The 23,334-nt window shown below is 38.7% G+C and overlaps 3 protein-coding genes across 5 annotated transcripts; 1 reads left to right on the top strand and 2 right to left on the bottom strand.

Moving 5' to 3' along the window:
- Positions 1-559: 559 nt before the first annotated feature.
- On the bottom strand, positions 560-13,118 carry LOC113501736 (protein HID1). Its single transcript, XM_026882945.1, has 17 exons — positions 12,938-13,118; positions 12,649-12,862; positions 11,462-11,607; positions 10,898-10,951; positions 8,420-8,619; positions 7,892-8,033; positions 7,313-7,384; positions 6,272-6,466; positions 5,545-5,635; positions 5,163-5,393; positions 4,804-4,968; positions 4,310-4,457; positions 3,899-4,002; positions 3,421-3,683; positions 2,712-2,878; positions 2,150-2,308; positions 560-1,766 (listed from the first exon to the last, which is right to left on the bottom strand). Exons 1-17 carry the CDS (start codon positions 13,001-13,003, stop codon positions 1,703-1,705), a joined length of 2,481 nt encoding a protein of 826 aa, XP_026738746.1. The 5' UTR covers positions 13,004-13,118; the 3' UTR covers positions 560-1,702.
- A 254-nt stretch (positions 13,119-13,372) lies between these two features.
- Positions 13,373-14,847, top strand: LOC113501740 (acyl carrier protein, mitochondrial). Of its 2 annotated transcripts, none has more exons than XM_026882959.1 (3): positions 13,373-13,597; positions 13,783-13,902; positions 14,192-14,847. In XM_026882959.1, the coding sequence occupies exons 1-3, from the start codon at positions 13,430-13,432 to the stop codon at positions 14,369-14,371; spliced, it is 468 nt and encodes a 155-aa protein (XP_026738760.1). In that variant the 5' UTR covers positions 13,373-13,429; the 3' UTR covers positions 14,372-14,847. The 2 variants fall into 2 exon arrangements, with proteins under 2 accessions (XP_026738760.1, XP_026738761.1); XM_026882960.1 differs by lacking the exon at positions 13,783-13,902 and adding an exon at positions 13,939-14,052 and having other exon boundaries at positions 13,378-13,597.
- A 1,141-nt stretch (positions 14,848-15,988) lies between these two features.
- LOC113501735 (protein chiffon) lies at positions 15,989-23,334 on the bottom strand. Of its 2 annotated transcripts, XM_026882943.1 has the most exons (7): positions 22,909-23,334; positions 22,738-22,823; positions 19,742-19,957; positions 19,230-19,336; positions 19,008-19,148; positions 17,819-18,933; positions 15,989-17,734 (listed from the first exon to the last, which is right to left on the bottom strand). In XM_026882943.1, the coding sequence occupies exons 1-7, from the start codon at positions 22,946-22,948 to the stop codon at positions 16,629-16,631; spliced, it is 2,811 nt and encodes a 936-aa protein (XP_026738744.1). In that variant the 5' UTR covers positions 22,949-23,334; the 3' UTR covers positions 15,989-16,628. The 2 variants fall into 2 exon arrangements, with proteins under 2 accessions (XP_026738744.1, XP_026738745.1); XM_026882944.1 differs by lacking the exons at positions 19,230-19,336; positions 22,738-22,823; positions 22,909-23,334 and having other exon boundaries at positions 19,742-19,871.

Genomic DNA, 23,334 nt, shown 5'->3' with positions numbered 1-23,334 from the left:
ACATATATAAGATACCGAAGATATTAAACGTCAAATAAAACTTAATTAAATATTTGACGACAACACAATTTTGTAAAACAATGTTTAATTCGGACACAAAAACAGTTCATAAGAAATCTTTTATTTCGTTAATTTTCGCGGCATTATATTTTCCATATTAAATTATAGTTATATTCATTTAAATTCTATTATTGTTTTTACCCAATAAATTATCATCGTCAGAATTTTATATAAAAAAAAACATAATTTGTGCGTATACGAACACAGGCTGCACACATTTCATAAGTACTCAATACTGAATGTAAATAATTACTAAAAATTTAAAACAGCTGTATATTAAACATTCATATCAATATAGTTCAAATATAAATATAATTATTATAAAGCCTGTAACGATACGCAACGTTTTCAATTGACTAAAACCGTGGATAGAATTTAGCTCTGCTCCATACAACACACTGTACTATCGAATGTTAAGTATGCTACAATCGCTTTAGAATAAAAAAGCGATATTTGATGCGAAGGCCTGTGTATGTTACACAGGCCTTCGCATCAAATATCGCTCAAATAACCGATCTAAGCCAATACCTATTCGAAAATGATAGATAATTGGCATACTTAAAAGTAGCCAATCAAAAACAGAGAAATAGATAATAAATAAAAAACAGAAAGACAGATTTCCTTGTACGCAAATTATAGCTCTCCTTTTCTAACATCTAGCGTTAAAAGATGATGGCAAAAGATAACAACGACTTTAACATCAACATCAGCATGTTGCATTGAGCGGCTAGAAGCCAATATACATAGGTACGTATATAAGTGAAAATACACCGCGAACGTGCTTAAACTAGGAGAAGCAATAAATTGATCAGAAAGGATTACAACACCCACACAAGTATTACTAATGCATCTGTGTAAGCGAGGCGGCACTATACATTGTACAGAGCGCCATCCTTCTTCCACAGTTGCAATTTTAATACTTAAAGTGGGTATGATATACGTCCAAAACAGACAACGCAATATACTTGCAAACGCGGGAGAGCGGGGCTAATTAGTATAGACATCTATAAACATAATACAAGTATATATTCTGGTAGTTCTAGTCAGGGTTAACAAAATATTGAGAATTGTCACTTCCTATCAAACATTAGTACAAGGACTTTGTTAGATTGCAGCGATGATCTTTAATAGAGAAAAGTAGGCATTGCCTTCAAGAATGTAATGGAAAAGAAGATGAAGAAAAAGGTTAAACTTGGTTTGACGTCAAATTACTTTACAAATTGTAAGTTTAATCAGTCTTCAGTAACGAAATTAAAAAATATATTATTAAAGCCTAACATTTCAGTCTGAATGACAAATAAGCATTTCCATAAACATACAATACGAATAACTTCATATTGCAATACCAAAAAAAAAACAACATCATTTATCAATGGAATGTAGGTCCACCCTATAACGTAGAACTACCCAGAACATACATTTGTATTAGCCATACACATATAAAAACGTCACACACTCGGTCATTTCATACAAACATTCAAACAGCACAATAAACAAGATTTACTAGAAGGCGATACTTAGCGCTGGTCGTCGGTGCGTCGAGGACCACACACCAGTGGCAATAAAATCACCTTTATTACTAAGATACAAGGTAGGTTTTTGTTTATCACTGGTGCATGGAAGTGCAGCTGGTTGGGTACGATCACACTCGTTGGATCTCGAAGAGTTTGACGTCTGTGTCGTACCATATCGGGGGGTCGACGTTGCTATGGAATACAAATATAATTATATACCTACAAAATACTTTATACAGTTTGTTCTCTCTTCAGTATATTTTACTAGCTGACTCAGCAAACGTTATTTTGCCATATAGAAAGAGTTTTAGGGAGTTTCTGATGTAGAAAAACAATAACATACGATAAAAAAAAATAAGGATGTAAAAATAGATGTCCGATTCTCAGACCTACCCAATATGCACACAAAATTCGAATCGGTCCAGCCGTTTCGAAGAAGTTTAACTACAAATACCGCGAAATGAGAATTTTATATATATTCGTCATTTTAATAATCTACAATATAAAAAGTTTAAGCTGTATAATTTCAAGGAAATTGCAACTCTACACATATAAACATAAGACAGCTATCCTACCGTATATAGATGACGCCCCACAGGTAGGTGCGGAACCAGGCGGCGGTGCCGGCGTTGGCCTGGTACTTGCGGATGAGGATCGGGTGCGGGACCGGCAGCAGCCCCACCAGCGTGCCGTGTTGCAGGAAGCGGAGGATCTCGGACTCGTCCGTTAGACCCCTGAGGATGTAAAGATAAGACAGATACATGATTCAAATAAGATTGGTGTAGTCCATTGCTAGGCGTAGACCTTGCCCATGCAGAACCTGGTCTACTGTGGTCTACTTTTATTCAGATATCGCATAGTAAAGAGTAACTACGTGATACATTAAAAAAAGTGGTTGCCTCTCATTGACTTCTTGCAAGTAGAACCAAGTATACAATAATAAACACTGTCCTTTAAAAAGAATTGCCATCCTTGAAACCAAAACCGGTTACATTGTCTACGAGACTTTCCAGAGGATAACTTGGCAAAGTTACCTATAACGTACTAGTATGTGAGTGACGATCGATTATGGTTCTTAATAATTTGATATATCGACATTAAAGTCTGTAGTTAGGTAGCTAGACGTGTCCGACTCACTTGTCGATGCAGATCTTCTCGACCTGCGGCACGAGCACCTGCAGCAGGCGCATGATGGTCTGCAGCGGCAGCTTGCCGCGCCAGCTCGACACCCACTCGGCAGACGCGCGCCACTCGCCGCCGCCCTCCAGCGGACGGGTACCGCTTGTCACTTGGATGCTGTTCCTCTGATAAACGAAAGGAAAATTGAGTATTTTGGATAAAAAGTCTGTGAAATTCTCAGACGACTAGCGACAGATGCGACTAGCGACTAGCAATAGATGATTTTCTATAGTTGTTCTGGTCATATTAGAACAGTGACCGTTGCCTTCGAAATTGGATGATGGGAATTTCCGATTTCGCGAGTTGTTAACAATACAAATACCACGGTCCCAAAAACATCTTTGCCACACAACATGTTTTGCTGTTTAGTTTATGCAAGAACTCTCCAATTAGTTTGTGTTATCTCCAGTAAAAGTCAAATCAGCAATCAAAATGTTTTATTTCTGGTAAGCCTAAAACAGGCACTTAGGAATCGACAGAATACAGAACTAGTGACTCCAAGTGCTCGACTCCAAAATGTCATTCATATCAGGAGAAAATCCAGCAAAAAAACTCCACAGGCAGCATATCTATTGGTTTAGACTATTGGTTTCAATTTTGGTTACAGCAATTGGTTGCTTGTATAAAGTTACCTAAAAGATATTGTTTTACCACACAATACACTTACATGAGTGATGGCCCGTTTGTCTCCATCATCGACATCCATAGCAGTGTCGTCATCAGGCCTGTCCTGTCCGTCGGGCCCGGGCCGCGCGGGCAGCAGGCGGTCGCGCGGCTCGCGGCCGGGCCGGGCCGCGTCGGCCGCGTCGGGCCCGTCGCCGGCGTCGGGCACGCCGGAGCTGTCGGGCATGTCGCACGCGTCGCCCGCCTCCGCCTCTATCCGCTGCGGCGGGGGGTGGGCAGACTCGCGCTCCGTCATGGTACTGATTGCTATAAGAAAGATTGCAATTGTATACCGTACTGCATTATGGTAGTACTTGCTAAGCAAGGATTTTTATTATGAGACTAAGAAAGTAAAGTATTATAATTTCAGAAGTCTGATTAGAGGAACATGACTGAATCAGGTGATCCGCAAGATACCATAAAACACTTTTAGTCAGACAACGTGAATAAAACTGAAATAAAAATCAAGTATATAAGGTTACCAGGAGTCTCAGCGAGTGTGGGGTTCAACGTGCCGGGCTCAGCGGGCTGCGCGGGCCGCGAGCCTTCCATCGGGGTCTCCGCTACTGACTCCGCACTGCGGGACCTGAGATATACGGCAAGGTTAGATCAAATACGATGTTAGCAATATATAGTTAATCAACCGAAGAGAAATGTAATGTAATGTAAATGAATAGGCTGGATGTGTCGGTAAGTCGGTATAAAGGTCCCTCTAATGCTTGTATCGTAGGGAGTTTCACAAATATTCGGGTCATATTCTTTATTGTACACCTTAGAATTGAATGACGATCATCATGTCTATTGGCTGGAACCGTTAAGTCACTCTGAAGACATGAACATAACTAGTTTCATGGTGGAGTAGTCCATATGGGTGTACCTGATGAGCACGTTACCTGGGCAGCGAGGGCCGGTGCGTCATGAGTCCCTTGGCGCGTCCGGCGGCCAGCGAGCGCGCGATGGCGCCGTGCTCGTGCGGCAGGTTGGCCAGGTTGTGGAACACCGCGCGCTTGCGGATTATCGTGTACACCAGGTTCGAGTTACCTGTACACACACAACATACACATTTTTTAAGATATTTATGAACGACACTTTGCTTAGTGACGTTTTTTATGTCTGTTTGTATGTTACGCTGTCTTCGTCATCGTCAGAATGATAGTTAAATTCGACATTTTACTAAAAATCGAAGTTACAAAAAGTTGATAGTCAACAAGTGTAGGTACGGCTAGCAACGAAAATTGATCAAACAAAAACGAGATGGTCAAAAATTCTTACAATAACCCAGAATCAACAGCTTATGAATGTTAACTAACATGTAAGATATCATAGACCAACGCATTTTAAAGTAACCAAGCAAAACAGAAGAAATATGTAGACTTTTATCGCTCACCGTCAAACTGGTACTGTATCATGTTATTGAACATCTCGAGCAGGAAGAAGACGAGGTGGTGGTGGTGCGGCTGCGAGAACAGGAACCACGGCGTGCTGAAGGCCTCCAGCAGGTGCAGCAGCTTCGTCGAGGCCACCATCGACAGCGTCTTCAGGTACGGGGACACTGGGGGGGGGGGGGGGGGTGTTACAAGTACTGCTACATAATGATGAGTAAATGATATTAAAATCAATTAAAAAAAAGACAATTATGGTTCTCGACATAACATTAAATAATTAATGCATATTGTTTAATTCTACTCTCCTAACATAAAATAAATATCATCAAATACAACACAAAAATAGATTCCAACTACCCACCATTAACAAGTATAGTGAGCAGACAATCGAACAATGGCTGCAGTCTCTGATGGCCGGTGGTGATGATCTTGTGGAAGACCACGACGAGCAGGTCCGCGTGCGAGCCCGTGAACACCGGGATGTCCATGGGCACGGTCGCTGTGTAGGGCTTGTTCAGCCGGACGCCCAGGTTGCGCTCCCCGGACAGCAGAAGCAGGATGAACACGCCGATATGCATAAGGCCCACACGAGCTAGCGACGAAATCAATGGTAAATAAAATGAGATGAAGCAAGAAATTTGTAAAATTGATTGTCTGTTTGTAGTGGCAAGTTTTTAGAAGTAGGTTAAAAAAACATATTTTTTACCATACAGTCAAGCCAAAACAAAAAAAAGGTAACTTACATTGGTCAGCGCGAGAGTCGTTGAGATGATAAAGTATAGGCACCAGCACTTCCAGGACGTCGCTACTCTTCAACACGTAGTACATGAATTTCTGGAATAAATACAGTAATATACAGCTTCGAAAACATAATAAACAGAATCTTCTATATAAGGAATTTGTTGGTCACGAAAAAAACTTTGAAAAACTTTGAGCCTTTGAACTCATCTTTGAATACAGTATTAAAGTGATAATTAGTATTTAGTTTCTAAATGAAATACTAAACATCAGTATTTGATTGTTAGCAGAAGCCTTGTTTGACTGATAGTGTTTATGTACTTCCGGTGCTGCCTGTGATAAAAAATAAAATAAGTAGAATACACATATGCTTTTACATGTCATAAAAACAACCCAACCGGCAACCCGATAAAAACGCGTGAGTAAACCGCTGCTTCAAATATAAGTGAATTATCCTTACGAAAGTTACTAGACATTTTTACTTTCGAGTTCGCTAAAGTCCACTTTTACTATTCTGGACAATACTGAGAAGAAATGTCGACAAAAACTCGGAGGTCGTCTTTTATAGGCCAGACGATAATTTTCGATATATGATTATAAATGTTTAAACATGTACCGAACTACCGAATATTTCCTGGCTTTTGGAGGCTAGTACCAAAAACTACCTGTACCAAAAGTTTCCTGTTTAGTAACATAACATAGGTCCAACATGTTATAGCTGCCGCAACTCACCTTATTATAATCACACATTTTCCAGAACAGTACCAACAGCTCCTGGTGTAGATTGACCTTTTTGGCGGAGTTGGGCAAGTAGGTCTGAGCGAGCGGGTTGTTGAGGAGTCTGGTCACTCCCCGGAGGATGAACTGGAAGTCCTCGTCGCGGTGTATCCGGGACAAGTAGTTGATGAACAAGTTGTCCGGGAGAGTCTGCAAGGGATGTTTGGCTTCTTGCATAATGCTTTTAAGTATTGATAGAAGCGTATGTCTAGCAGTGAACTGCGAAAGGCCGAGTTGATTGATAACGGTGACATCGTTTTTGGAAAAGCACCCTTCCATTTTTTAAATATCGTTGCTGTACTATCATCAGCTGGTCATTATAGGGAGTGTTTCGTAACTAAACAAATGGTATTGTATGGTGTTGTAATTAAATGGAGGATTCCAAAAATATAACCTCCCATACACGATCAGATAATGAAAATGTTGTATGAAAAAAGCCGTGTTTTGAAATGAATAGGTACATATTTTCTTGGAGAATATTGTTTATTTCCACACACAATAGCGATATTTAAATTACGAAGGAGTTTTCCAAAAACGTTATACATATACATATATGAGTGCTAGCCTGGTGGTTGCTTAGATAAACTTCATACCGTCATCATCAGTTTCATTCGTCCAAGAGGCTGGTAGATAAACAGACAATATTGTATGTTGGTTTAGTTCATGCTCAAGTAACTATACATTTATCTACCCAATTCGAAATTAACAAAGTTTGAAACTAGAAAAAATAAAAAGTAAGTGTATTTACAATATCAAAAGATGTCATCTATTTATTTTAAGGGTTTGGTGTGATGTGACTTAGCTCAGAATTAAGGCTAACACCAGTCTGGTCAAAAGCTTTCAAAGTTTAAATTTTAATCACGTAGAGAGATAAAAAGTTTAAATACAAAAGAGTTGTAAGTACAAACAAAATAATAAATGTAATAAATGTTACATGTCAGTAAAACTTGTTGTAATTTTTAATTAACAAGTGTGAATAGACTAATTAGTACTTACTTCATCAGACTCCTCATTGACAGCATTGCTTGTGTCATGATCCAGTGTCACGATTAAAACTTGAAGCGCCACCTAAAGAAATGAAACATCGTTACATTATGATTTCCTCGCACTTTATGGTAGCAACTGGCCCACAGTACAGCATTGGACAGTTTGCATTTCAGCAGGCGTTAAAACTGATCTTATCGATCAAATGTATGTTTTGTATTGAAAAGAACTGCTGAACACCGATAAATTGAATAATTGTGTCGTGGGCTTTTCAATGCAGAAAGACGAGTAGAATCAGAACAAATATTAGTAGATAACACAAAAAGCTTATCCTACGCTGGGCTTGAACTCGCGACACGTTGCGCACGTTTTACATTGGTGTTGTGACCTTTATCACTAGGCTAGCCTTGCAATCCAAATTCAAGGGCATGTTTAGAAATAACACTGACTTAGAATTACTAATCTAATCACTTTGACTTGTCACATCTTCACAACTGAGGGACTCTAAAAGTGTTAGCGCTTGGATACTTACATATGTTTCAGTGGCATGTTAGTAGCTTATGTTTAAGTAGCTTGTGTATGCACACTTACTTCGACTAGGGGCTCGAGTGTGTCGGCGAACAGCAGGTGGTTGTAGGGCAGGCCGAGCCCCACCGGGTCGTAGGAGCACACGGTGTTCACCAGCGACGTGAACAGGGGTAACGCGTGCCGGTTGTCCGGGCTTGTCAGGTAGCTGGTACAATACATTAACGGTAAAAAAATACAACATAATAAGTAATTTTTGATGTGAGTTTAAGTTCAGGAGATTTATTAAAGCTTTGTGTTCAATTTTTTTTAGCCTCATAAAGCAATTTATGTCATGGGTTGTAGGAGTAATGGTAGATTTGAGCTAACCATAATCTGCTAAAGTAAGTTTGTTGTAATTGTGAAAGCTAGACACCATTCTACGCAATGCAGTGTGCCATCTGGCCCTTGCCTGCAGACTTACTTTAAAGTTTATACTTACCTATAGACTTACTTTAGTTCTTCTTCCCAGGCACTTTACTCTCTACATTTGCCAAAAGATTTGATTAAGCAGGCAACAGCCCTATTTTAACAAAAAAATGTAACCAAACTCACGCTATCCACTTATTATGATGCGAGGCGGCGCTGGAGGCGGGCTTGTAGATGGTCTCGCTGAAGCAGGTGAGCAGCAGCCGCAGCAGCTCGGAGCGCGCCGCCTCGTGCGCGGCCGTGCGGGCCGGCGACCGCGCGAACCCCACGCCGCCCGCCCAGATGTACTCGCAGCTGTCCAGGGAGGACAACTCCTCGGCACGCTCCTGATTGAGGCAGTTGTGCAGGTTGAGAACAAGAAGATTTGATGAATGGGAATATCAAGGATGAGGAAGACAGAAGATGAATAATTGATAAGGTGAATACGAAGAAGTTTTGTTAGTAAAGAGATTTGGTGGTCTGCATTTCTAGCCTCACTGGACTTTACAATCATAAGCATAGATATTTAAATGAGAGACTGAGTTTCGTCATAAGCATCGGGTGACCGGTGGAAAAAAACTTCTTGAACGACTCGCGCACTAAAGAATTTAATCCATGTCGCGGGGGATTGGGGGAGCACAACCTCTCAAGTCAACAAGCATTCTTCGATAACACAAATGTTTTATTTTACCATTCGGTGCTGTCAGTTCCGTACATTTTAGCGTTTCGTATTGATACTCGTACTAATGATAATGTTACTTATGTCAAGACATGAGCGGGTAGGTACAAAAAAGGAATAATATATAATTATGCTGCCTATTACGACAACCCTAAAATTAATCTTAAATGGAATTCAGAAAGATCATTTGACAACAGTGTCCACAATTTGATCCAATTAAATATCAATAAAACAATGAAACGAATGAACAGCGAGTAGAAACCGCGTGTTACATGCACAACTAATAAAACCTTGACACGACGCAATTCACAATACTTCCTACATTTTTAATATCGTTTGAACTGGAATATTATATATTATTGTTCTTTAAATGAAACCTAATCTCACACTAAACAATTTTATTCTTGTGTTGCAGACGAGACATTCGATCGACGAGACGAGATCTTACAAAAAATGATTGTCCTACGCGAGGATCGAACCCATGACACGTCGCGCTTAGTGGATTTGGCTTGAACGTTTACTATTAGGCTAACCGCGCAGTGAATTAGGTAAATACGTTGAGGAATACATATTGATACAATTATTTTTATTGATCAATTACCATATTATTGATTGACCACAAACAAAAAAAACTAGTCCTACTTCTACAGACAGTTTATGTGTATTCGTAAAGTTGAATAAACAATAATTTTACTATGAACATGTAACTCATTTAAAAAAGGGGCGTAGTCTATAACAAGTTTGAATTTGTGAATGTTGATAAGGAACATTGTGGGATATTCAGCGCATCCTGTACTTATTAAAATTAGTATTCCGATATAAGTATCGCGACTCATTGTATCTACAAATGGCAGAGCGTTAAACCAACAAAGTAGAATAGTTTAATATATTATATTACTTATTATCTATTGTAAGTATGACTACCTATTGATCTCATTAGCAGGCTAAAATACGTGAAGATGAAACAAATGAATTGCGACCGTATGTCCAGCCCGCTACGGCCTACTTTGTTTGTTCATGGTTAGAATCACCTGTGTAACTTATTCTACTTAAATTGAACCCTTTAAATCTATATTGATACTAGCTGTAGCCCGCGACTTCGTCCGCGTGGTTAGAAGAAATTGCGACTATAACTTGAGATTTAAAATATCCTATCTCTCAAGTTGGAATTAACTGCACATGGTGTGCGATTTTTTTTATAATCGGTTAAGTGGCTTAGGAGTCCATTGAGGACAAACATTGTGACACGAGATTTATATGTATATAATATATATTAAGAAGATATCCAAACTGCACTGTTGTAGAAACTTCTTCGAAAACGTTTTTAATTTAGCATTTTATCATACATTTAACTGATTGTATCGTGATTTATGTACAAAAATATTTACTTAAATCATTTTAAGTTTATTTTAATGTATCAAATCGATGGAAATTCGATAAATTAGTTATCGATACATTTTATTAACACGTTTATTCAAAAAAATCTCATGAATCAAAAGATAACTTGATATAAATAACAATCTTAATGAAATAGTGAAGTTAAAACAAGTATTCCTACATATCTAACATGCAGAACCCATTACCGGGCACTCCGAACAGTTGACTCGCATCGCGATCGATACCTGATTAGATTACATTATCATAAGATCGATACTCATTCACTGAACGCGGTAGATCGTTACTATGATTTTACTGGTACCCGCCTACTAGACGTCAAAGTCAATAGAAAATACTCGCTTGTATGGGGATGACAGGTCAAAGACGCAAGACCTTATCGAAATGAAACATCATTTCCATACCTTAACAGTTATTTCACTAGGATTAAGAGGCTATAGAAGGGAGATAGATGATGATAGTCTGTGCTTATTATAAGGTACCGTTAAATTGAAGCAGTTTAAGGATTCAAAATTAGCCAATAATATAAATAGGAAAGTTCTAATACTTACTGGGCCTGCACGTTTTGTAGTGGTGACTGTGAAGTCTGGGCAGAATAGGAGGTCCTGTTGAAAAAGATATACATAATAGAGTAAATCACATGACTCTTTGATATGGCGAAACAGGGATCGAGGCAAAATATGTACAGGGCTACAAGCGTCAGATTTTAGCCGCACTCCTAAAATGTGACACCACATTAATAGGAAATCGGTCGCACTGCAGGACGGAAATCGCAAAGCGTAAAGTAAGTCAGCATGTATCTTAGGCCGATGAATGAATGGAAATTGGATTAAATTAGTACTATTCGTATTATTCTAAGTATTTTTCCAACACAATGACTGAAAAACAATCACGGTAAATACTTTGAATTTCCAATTGTAGTGTTGGCAAAATGCTCAAGAGATTAGCAATAATTTCAAATTTACTCCAATTGCCATTCATTCATCGGCCATTGTGAATAGCAGAATCGGGGCCCAGGTGTCGACGGGCGCATTAGTAGTGACGATAGTCAACCCACGAAAACCACTCGACAACAAATATACACCTAACTTCTAAGTATTTTACACGCAACTTACACAAACGGCATTGATAAGGGACTGCGCAAGTGGCACAGACTCATTCTCAGCAGCAGCGGGCAGTGAAGACCAGAAGAAGCCGTGCCATTCGGGCTCCTCCAGCATGTACGGTAGAACTCGTGTCAGGAGACGGGCGCAGTTAAGAGCTGGAATAACATAGGTTATGAGAATAGCAGACAATTATAATAGGGTTTTACTCTAATCTTATGTCTCCATATGGGTTCTTGGATAGCCAAGAGGTATTATAGATTACCACGCCAAAATCACTGATCTCGACACCATTTTCTCTGTACTTCTGATTTGCATGTCTATAAAACTAGCACAACATGTGCATTTCTTAGTCCAGGAGCCATTTGAAAATGTATTTCTTTTTTGACATTAGACTTGGATTAGGAAAAGGTAACCAATAAAACAGGCCAGTAGAACAGTGGCTAGTTGTGTATTGGCTGAAAGTCTGCACTAATTTATAAACTATCGCATTACATATACTACTACTAGACTATACTTATTCTACACACTGAATTGCAGCATTTTATCTGAAAACTTTGTGAAGAACCTCATTGTTGACTGGTAGAGAAAGAACTAGGCTTTGAGAGTAACATAACAGTGGACATATTGTATACTAAACATTGAGCTTGAAAATTTTGCCCAGGATTGGGATACAAAAATACAGTGGGCACTCATGGCCAACTATTTTCACTTAAGATTCAGACTGTTCTTAAGAGCTATCATAATTTATAATTATGAAGAGTTTACTATGCTTATCAAAACATAAAAAGAGCATTAAACTAACAATCACGCAACAAATAAGTATCCTTGCATAATGTATGAATGTGCTAACTAAATGTGTATGTATGCTATGAGTCATGATATTCTACTTATTTTAGATAAACAGCAGGACATATAAACTTAATATTAGTTCTATGTCATGCTTATGTTATGCATACAATTTTATATCAGATAATAGTTAATTTGATTTGTATCATTAATTGTATGCTTCATGATAAATAATAAAAGAAATATATATTTAAAGTGAGTATTACATACTTATTATTAAACTTCGTATACACTTAAGGTTTCAATTCTGCTGCAGCTACCATACAGAAGCTTTATGAGTGCAAAGTTTTAATTTCAGTGTTTTTACTCTATTAAATACTGTTCTAAATTATTGAAATACATGCTCATACCAGTCTGCTGTTCCCGCTGCGTCCTACAGCTGCTATCTACCATCTTTACGAGCTTCTCAACAGCTTTATACACTAATGTCGCGAGATTATTAGGAGATTCTTCACGAAGCGCGCGTATCTCCGCGCCAGGCACCAGCGCGAATACATCCTGCACGTTGGTCACGCTCTCTGACCAGAACTGGTCCCAAAAACCATCATCCGAGGAGTCAATAGGCTGAAATTAAATATTACATCAATAGTGTATCGTGATCTTATTAAATAAAACTAGTACCAAATTAAAGAGAATTACCTGTGTTTTTGATGTTAGCTGTACAACAGCTTTTCTAAAATTTAATTTTGTGTCAGCGTTGCCCATTTTTTCGATTTCTAATTGTTTAGATACAATAAATCCATCTCAACTTGTGTTTCCTTAAAAACAATGAAATATGACAGACATGCGAAGTGACAGCTGAAGATGACAGAAGACGACGTGTCAAAGACTAGGAGTTATTAATCGTTTTTTTATTAAATGGTTCAAGATTGGACAATATTTACTGTTTATAGATTTAAATTCAAACGGCAGTAACAGACTTTCAAAATGAAAAATTACACTGCCAATTTGACATTGAGATAATTTAAGTAACTACTTATTTCACATGAAATCAAAATTATAAAAAAAAACTAGCTCACTTTTTTTGTTTGACGTCGGTCTGTTATTGATCTGTGGCTCTTTGCCCAAGTCTCTTCTTTTGTCTTGATAGGTGATTGTCTATAGACTATCAAATCATTTCGAAGTCTGAAAATGGCTGCTGTGAAAATTGGTCGCAGTGCTCTAAGTGGATTACTTCGAAAATCCACCACCTTTAAGACGCCGGTAGCATGCCGGCTTTCAACAGTTGCCCTGCGGCAAAAGTTCAACACAATTAATGTTGCCTTTAAGACTTACAGCACTCCGAACCTCCAAAATGGGGTAAGGGTCTTATCGGTCAATACATGGCGTTTTTACTTTTATATTGTAATTATTATATCACATTAGTGCATTTTAAGATCACCCAATCATCTTAAGTTTTCTATGACCTAAATGTCGTCTATGTTAAAATATAACCTCAACCTTATTGCATAACAAATGTGTACAGTGTAACCCAAACTGTTTAGGTACAGTCTCAGCGAACACAACCGTTCACTTGTGGTGCTCAGTCGAAGCCCTCGGCACAGGAAATAGAAGAGCGAGTGATGAAAGTTTGCAAGTGTTACGACAAACTCAGTTGTGTGAAGGTACATACAAAAAATATATTATAAATTCTGTTTCAGGGCCAGAATATCAGTGTCCGCAACTACAGCCACGGACCTCCTCTGACATTAGAACTTATTAAAAGTAGGGTGCTACTTGTTCTGCAACTTTATGACAAAATTAACCCTGACAAGGTAGCCTATACTGAAATAATTTAGTTCATAATAGCGTGTTGCCACCTATGCAAAATGTGAAGTTGTCTTTGCTTATTTAGTATATAAATTAAGATCTGGTAATGAGTTCACTAACCTACTCCCTGCTTTTTTCTTTCAGCTGAGTGTGGAGAGCCACTTCATGAATGACCTCGGTCTGGACTCCCTGGACCATGTGGAGGTTATAATGGCAATGGAGGATGAGTTTGGTTTTGAAATCCCCGATGGTGATGCAGAGAGGCTGGTTAGACCCAAAGATATTATCCAATATATTGCTGACAAAGAGGATGTATATGAATAAATTGCAGAAAAAAGTAGTTTGTCTATGAAATTTAAGGCCAGTTGTGATTATTGCCTACTGATAATATGGTTTGAGTTGAGATAAATTGTTGTGGTTCTGGAAAACAACTGGCCTGAGATATCAAGGCATTGAACTTAGGATTTAGTTGAATTATTTTACTTGTTATTCACATAAGAATGAACAATGTAAACACTGCTGATCGAACATCCATCTGAAGATGTATAAAGTGTAAATTCTGTTTTTATTGATTATACGCCTGTTAGAGTAGATCATTTGTTTTTCATTTGGTCTGATCAATACCTGAACAAAATAAAATTAACTCAGTTAGTCATGGCACCACTTGTTTCAACAGTTACCTTACATGAAAAGCAATTGATGTCACCGTTTGCCATTTTTGCTATTATTTATAGTTTGAGAAAGTATATATCCATATTGTGATATCTATTAATCATGGAAAATAAATTATAAAGAAAGAATGCATTTTTTGTGAGACCTTAGTGCTATAAATATGTAAAACATTTGATTGAGTATTTTTACAAAGTAGTCCTTTGTGCATACACTTGTAACTATAAAATTAAACAAAAACTTGTCACATAATTGTTTTTGACATATACAGAATATTTATTAAAATTTTAAATAACATCTGACAATATGAATATTAAAAACCTCATGACACTCACGTTCAAGCTAACACCTATATGATGATGTACAATAAAATGTATTGTTGAACTTAATCAGAAAGTTTCCTATGCATGTTATTATATTAGAAATGTACTCAATCAAAAGCAATCTTTATTTCTCTGTGAATAATGAATGATTGCGTCTGACCTTTGCCATTCAAAGTGGTAATATGGTGGTACTACTATTATAGTAAGCGCATTATTGTCTTCAAGTCCTCTATACTTTAGTTTTCAAATGAACTGCCAGATGGCGTTGCTTTTCAGTCATTATTCTTATCAGATAAGTGCCGGTGGATGTAAGCTGTCAAAATAAATTCTATTGTTTACACTCGTTGCCGAAATGTAGGTATAGAAAACTAGCTTCGCGTAGTTTTCGGTAAATATTTCTTAAGATAAATATCGGTTTGAAAATAATTTACCCAATCAAATTTCAAGCTTTCTATAAAATAATGTAATGTGTACACAACACACAAAATTACGATTTACGTAATAGCAATAAGATAGTAGATTTTCATAACAGAATCATGTACCTTAATCGTAACGTGTACTTTGACATGTTATTGAAATTAATCTGCTTTACTTTTTATTTACGCTGTGGTTAATAAAAGCATTTTTGACTCCCTCAAAGCGGATCATTAACTATGCTCAGCTCATGTCATTCTGTTATTTCATTGGCATGTATTTATACGATAACAGTTGCGTACCTACTTATTTCCCATGGTAGTACATGAGATTGGCTCAGGCCGCTTATCAATCAGAAACTCAAGGCGCAACTAGATGTATTGATAACGTTAACTGCGTTTTAGAAGCCCTATATGTATTGCGAATCACTATGTTGCGGAACTTGATTTTCATCATTTGTACAACTCTCTTAGCACATTTCTAGACCGGCGCGTTCACCTTAATGAAAAGATTAAATTCAAATAAAACCACATAGTGAGAATCATAGTATTTTTACAACTTTATTTTGATGAAGTTTCACATTGATAAAGGAGATGGGTCCAGAAATACGAAGTGTAGGCAGCGGAAAGTATTATCAGGTTTGACTAGTTGGTAATGGTACAGACAACATTGAGATTAAACACATTGATTATAATTCTATTGTTTCTACAGATGATTATTTCAATATTTATTGTTAACATTTAGTAGTATTTTAACAGTTGAAATTACAAATTATTCCTGCATCTCCATTTATCTATTGAAATAAAGATACTTTCTAAGCATATTATATTAAAATTTATATACAGACTAAGCTCGCGACGTCTACGCACCACACTGTTCTTACACACACACATGCATGAGTCCACATTTCTCAATATATTACAGCACTATGTACATTAATCCGAAGTTTTCAGCCTCGAGATATTATTTTCTTATAAACAAAAACAATTTAAATACTGATGCTCCCAGTTCTGTCGCCAAAAGATTTCTGATGAAACAGACTAACAGTGTATTTACAAAATAAATAACAACAAAAACAATGATGAACGCGAGGTCTACGGCAAGCACACCGGTAATGTCCGCGACACGCGATCACGCGTAGTGATTGTCCTGGTCGGGCTGGCGCCGCGCGCGGGCTACCTGTAGCGGTGCGAGCGCGGGCGCGCGGCCGAGCGCAGTCGCCGCGCCGCCGTGGGGTCCACGCGCGCCACGCGGACTACGGGCAGCAGCCACTCGCCTAGCCCCTGCAGCGAGCGCTTCGCCTTCTTCTTCTCATCAGTCTCTGAACTTCGCGACTTACGTTCTTCTTTCTCATCAGACTTTACTTTCTCCACTGATAATTTCAATTCCTGTAACGATTTTACTTTACTGTCCGATATGTCCATAGGCTCACACTTGTCCTCCACCTTGCCCTCTGTGAGAGTGTTGTCCTGTGAGCTCAACTCAGATTTTTCTATTACAGTTTTGTCCTCTTTTTCAGTCTCTGATAGATTTGTGTCCTCTTCACTTATTGTGCCTTGCGTCGTGTCGTCGTCAGGTGGCTCTGCCGACGAGCGGTCTATACTGCTATCAACTTTGTTTTCAGATTCAACACTGTTTGTTCGGGAACTCTTTTTGGTTTGCTTCTTTTTATTAGGCCAACCTGTTCTATTCTTCTTTTTAAATTTCCCGCGTCGACCTCTCGGTCTGTCTGCCGCTTCTTTGATCTCGTTTCTGATAAGATCGCAGTTTTCACATTCAGATACGAGGCTGGACACATCAGGGACATTTGTGGAAGTAGTGACGGCGGCTTCACCGTCCATGACCTCGTCGGACACGTCGTACTCCGCGGCGTCCTCAAACACTTCTGATAAGAACTGTTGCAATCTTTCCGAGGCTTCCTGCGTCTCAGAGAGCACCGAGTCTATTTTGATATTGCTATGTGTGTCACTGATAGTGTCCTCGGAAGCTGTAGACTTGTTGTCGTCTGCGTGTTTCCGTCTATGCAATAGGCCCGCGGAGCCGAGTATTGCCAGTGTGGACGCGTGTTCTCTGGGTGACTTCCTGGGATGACCCTCTAAAGCCTGGATGACGGCCGTGCGCTTTCTTATCTTCTGTTTCTTCATACCCCTCGTGCCGTACGACCGTGACGGTCCAGGCTTTTCTTCTCTTTTTACTAGATCGCTCAGTGGACAGCAATTTGGCTTTAGAGGTGGTAACTGACCAATTTCATATGGTAACTTTGGCGATTTGGAATATAGAGCTGTAACAATTAATAAAACACAAATTAAAATATAAATTCTATACAATAATCATACTCAAGTGTTAAACTAGAAATTAAACTCACCAAAATACTGGGGTACATTTTTAGTAAGCACTTTGTCTTCATCTTGACGTTTAAAAGTCTCAAACCAGGGCTCACTATGTGGTACAGATTCAAAGGCGAACTCCAACTGTTCCACAGCTGGTGTATATTTGAGTTTCCCATCCTCCCATTTCATACATCTTTCCTTAGGTTCCTCTCTCAAGGGGCTGACCTCAGGTTCTGGTGCAGCTGGTGGTTCGGCTGGCACCACTTGCTCCACCGTTTCTTTAACTGGGGGTGGTTCAGTACTCTGTGATTTACAAGGTACTCTCCGTGCCCTTTTTGCAACTACGGGTGTCCGTTTTTTCGTCCGTCTTCGTCTGTCTTCTGACCAACTGTCTTCTTCCGATGACTCTTCCTTGAGAGCGAGTGGCCTCGCAAGCCTGCGCCTTTCTATTGAAGGTGGCGGCGGTGGCGTACTCTTTCTCCGAGTGCTAAGTTCTTTGTCATCGTCATCTGATGAAGTGGAGCTGGTGGAACTGGCCCTCTTAGGGAACATGAATTGCTCGGCCTCGTCGCTCAGCACCGACAGCTCCGACCTCCGCACCTTCCTGAACTTGACAACTAGTGGTTTGGTACCGTTGCAGGCGGGTGGAGAATCTTTTCTTTTGTTCGCAAAGCCGCCACTCGACCGCAGCTTTGTACTGACACCGACAACTTTATAGTACTGCCTGTCTTCGGGCACGACGTCATTGTTACGTTTACTACACCGTGTGTTGTGTTTTCTCTCGTCCTCTATGACTCCATTGCGCCTGGGACTGAGATTGCCGTTGACCGTGGAGTCGGGCGACTGCGAGCGTTTCGAGGCGCGCTTGTTCTTGGGGGTGTCGGTGTCACCGTTGCACATGTTCCTTAAGGAGCGGCGCTCGCCGTTGACGGGCGTGGCCTTGTCGAGGAAGCTGGTGACGTCTGCGCCGGAGCCGATGAGCGAGTCTAGCGCGAGGAAGTTGGTGTGGTTGCGCACGAAGGCCAGGTGGTGCGGCGAGCGCCGGTGCAGGGCCGCGTCCACGTAGTCCGTGTTGCACATCTCGCAGTAGCCGCCCTTCGCTTCCTTTTCATCGCGCTCTTTTATTCGAGGTCTGCTTTTTCTCGTCATTCTGTAATAGACATTTTACTATTAAAACACAGCAAATTAATACAACATCATCATTGCAATGTAACTATTACTTACTTCGGTATAGCAGTATCTTTAGTATTTTGATTAGGGTTAGTAATTTTTTCTGGTGTTTCCTTCTTCTTTTCTTTAGGTGGGTCTGGTTCTAGGGATATTTCAGGCCACTCATCGAATTCCTTGTAAATAGGCCTGCACAGTCTGAAATGCGACAAACGAGTTGTAATATTCTGACAGCAGCTACTGAAAAGCTACTGTTATTTATAAAGGTTATTTTCATACTTGTCCAAAAATTCAATCTTGATAAAATGTTTAGTGAAGAGCGTGACATGCGCTTTGCGCGACGCCGTGAAGAATGTATCATACAGTTTATCCAAAAGACTTATAGCCTGAAATATTAATAAATATTTTGTAAAGATATATAATAATAAAGCGCTAAAACAAATAAATAGAAATGTTAGAAGAAAAAGGAAAAGTTGTTAATATAATAAGACAGATAAAGTGGCATGCAACAGTATAGATAGGAAATGCTCAAAGCTCTAGGTCCTATATAGTCTTACTGAATTAAACTTACTCAAACTGTTTTTATTGAAAGATACAATTGTTTTTATTAAATACATTACGTCTACACTTCATGGGTCTTAGACAAGCAGCAAAGAAGATCTCTAAGCATATATCATTATTTACAAGTAAAACAAGATCAGTTAACATTAAGATGGAACCGAGCCCGAGCCACATATATAATCCATCAAGGTCGCACCTTAGTGACGTATCAGGGGGTGTTGGGTGAATACCTTCTGCACAGTGAGCTGGACGTATTGGTAGTTGTGCGAGATGTGTGGCGGGTCCTGCCGCACGCGCTCCAGCATGGCATCGGCGCGCGCGCGCCCCTCACGCCGCGCCCATCGCGCGCCCCCCGCCGCGCCCGCGCCCCCGCCCGCGCCCCCGCCGCACCCAGCGCGGGACCGCACCACGTGCGTCACGCGCGACGTCAGGAACACCTCTTGTTGCTGCAATACAAATACCACCATCAGCAAATGTACAAGCCTCACATACACATAACAAAGATTTAGATGTTATTTATTTCCATTAATTAATTTTTATCCTTAAAGAACTCGTGACTTAATTGTCCAAAAGGTGATATCATGCATGCAATTTGAAAAACAAGGTAAACATTATATTTGGATCAGCCAAATATAGTATAAATCTCAAATCTAACACTTGTGATTGAACAGGCATGAAAGTCTAATAAGAAGTTGCTTCCAAGTAGAAAGAACAGAAACAGCCAGCAAATTTGTGTTTTTACTAATAAATATTTCCCAGTATTCCTTGAGCATTCAAACAAAAAAAGTAAAATAAACTTAAAAAAAAAATACAATTATCGTATCTTTTAATCCAGTATTGAGATAAAATAATTTTATATGTGAATATATCTAAATACTTCATCTATAAAAATTTCACTTATTTTTTCATTTGACAACAATGTAGTTCTGACATACATCTTGAACTTTTGGAACAGATGAATAATTTATTATGTTTGCTGAGCAACAGGTAGCTTGTGTATTCAGTTCATTAGAGCAGCACAGACTGTAGGCATCATTTAAATAGAACTTCACATTCAAATTATATCAAAGTTACCATATTCAGTATACATTACTAATTAAATCAATTTTAGACAAAAATGCACCAATTGAATGAATCATTACCAAAGTTACTAATTTCTACACCTTATTATCAAGTTTTAGATATATTAACTTGTAATTTATTTAAGTGAATAAAATAATACAAATAGTATAGAAAGCAGAGGTTAAATATTGAAAATGTAAAACTACATGATTTATCGGACAAGTCACTGAAAACTGTTGAGTGCTTAAGGCAACATTTGCTAAGAAGTGTGTGCAACAAGTTGCTCTAATTTTTCTGCTTTAAAAGGAGTTTCATTTAAAAATAGCATGTCTAAACTATATTTTAGTCTTGCTAACCTTGCAATAAACATTCTCTGAACAAAGGTTGCTTTTTAGCATATAATGCACACATTTAATGCATCTGACTTTATTACAATGTCAATGATCCAACAATGGAAATAGTGATAAAGTGTACTTTTTATCATAAAAATTAACATCATAGAGCACCACATTGTTTATAAAACTGATACTCTACTGATTGTTTACATGTTAATAACAATACTGATAAAGAAATTTCATTCACATTAACACTTAATTAATTCAATGTTGCCAGTATTAAAATATGTGCAAGTACATGAAGAAAAATAATCTGGTAACTCTTACAGGAATTTAATGTCAGCAAATGCTATTGTTTAGGTAATATTGTGTGCAGTGACATTATGTGAAAGTCAGCATTGCACCAGCCTGACCTAATACGCGTAATGTACGTGTCGCAACTGCTGCCTAGTCTAAGCGAGCGACGACGTCTGGTCAGAGTGCATTCTCGGAATATGTTATCGAACGATGCATGCGATGGGCACAATGTAGCGGGGCGGACATCAGCGCCGCGAGTATCGACGCGCCGGAACACACCGGAGTTTTCCTTGAAATACGGTCGACACAACGAGCCGACGCCGGCGGGCCGCGCCATCGCGCCCTCGACGACTCGCGCCAACCGTCCCGCGCAAAAAAATAACACACTACACCGCCACACAGAAAACTCACCCTTAAGGCATAACACTTAAGATTCACATCCCCTTGTTTTCTTAAAAGCAATATCAACTGTCAAAAATTAACCAGACACACGCGTAACCCGAAGGAAACTACATTTCAAACGGCTTTTAAAATGGATGTAGTGCAGCGCAGCGCGAGAGAGCGCGCCGCGCGGCCTCGGCCCGCTGCATTTCGCGGTGCGGCGGCGGCTCTAACGCGACCGTACAAAAGATGACCTAAAATTGAACGCAAGCTATGCGACCCACTCGCACTCCAAACTGTTTTTAAACTGTTTTCTAAACAATTCTGACATGATCGTTGTGTCGGTACGCACGTGTGAGTAATATATAATGTATATACTTACATAAAAGTCGTCCGCGAGGCCCCCGCGCTCCGCTTATCACAAAAATAAGTAACTATATACTAGTCACTCCGACGAACACTATGTTCGTCACTCATAGATTTACCTTCTACTGGTAAATGCATACAAATTGTCAAATTCACTCTTTCAATTACGTGATCGTACATTAATTGTGCAACATTTAATACACTTTTTAAACTTATTTACACACAATTGATAAATAAAATCGAAAAAGTAACAACAAACACAAATCTGTCATACAAGATGGAGATATTTCACGTTATTTTATGTTTTGGTCACTAGAGGCGCTGCTGTCGGGTGGAAGGGGGAATAGCTTTCATTGGTCCGTTCAAATTGCGTTCCATTTCAGAGGGACTTCAATTTTAATAGTGATATTTTTTTTTCAAAGTAGTGAATTTATTTAATGCATTGTAACAGAAAAAATGAGAACAAAAAAAAATAAGTAAGAATTTATCTTGAGGATTACGATTTAAAGTGATGCAATTATTCCACCCAGTCTTTAAATAAATGAATATCAAACTAAAGTGTGAAATAAACTTTTGACATGAAACAGAACGTGGATAACATGACCAAATGCGATTGCTAGAATTTGTACCGTGCAAATTAAAAAATACTGTTATTTTGGTTTTGGTCATGTTATATTTGATACATAACCAAAAATTATGTGGCAACGTACGTATATACTGTTATTTGCTGACGGCGCTACTTCTAATGGGAATAACTTTTTTGGCGGTAAACACTCGGTACTTACCAGACCCATGTCTTGAATCCTGCGAGATATAGATCGAGCCAGACCATGGTCTTGAATGTCCAAATAAAAACAGAAATTTCTCCTCACTGTAACACACCAATAGTAATACGAAAACCAAATATATCAACTATTTCATCAAAATAGGTCACATTGAAAATATGACGCACGCACCTCTATTGTATTTTTCGTCTAAATTCAAAGTTGATACCATTTTTGTTATCAAAGATATGGCGAATCCACTAACTTTATAAGTACATTCTTAATACACGTACATCTTGAGATGCATAACTCTGCTACTTAAAATGAAATAATTATGTAAGTTTACGATTCAATGAAGAAAATTAGGCAAAATACATTTCGTAAAAATACGTTTCGAACGTCGAAATGTCATTGACAGCTGAGACAAATAGAGTAAAGAGTTTGTGTGGATCTATGGTAAAAATCGATAATGCAATCGATAAAATGTTAATTTTAGGCAAACACTAAATGCAACTTAATTATTTTAAAGTATTTTTAGTTTTACTGAATCTATCAAAGAACTCCTTGAATATACCAGAAAATTATAAAATATATTAAATGAATATGCCAACTAAGTGT

Source organism: Trichoplusia ni, chromosome 16, assembly GCF_003590095.1.
Source record: "Trichoplusia ni isolate ovarian cell line Hi5 chromosome 16, tn1, whole genome shotgun sequence".
In the NCBI taxonomy this organism is placed as follows: Eukaryota; Metazoa; Arthropoda; class Insecta; order Lepidoptera; family Noctuidae; genus Trichoplusia; species Trichoplusia ni.
Note: the sequence above shows the minus strand (reverse complement) of the source record. Positions and strands in the feature narration are given on the sequence as shown.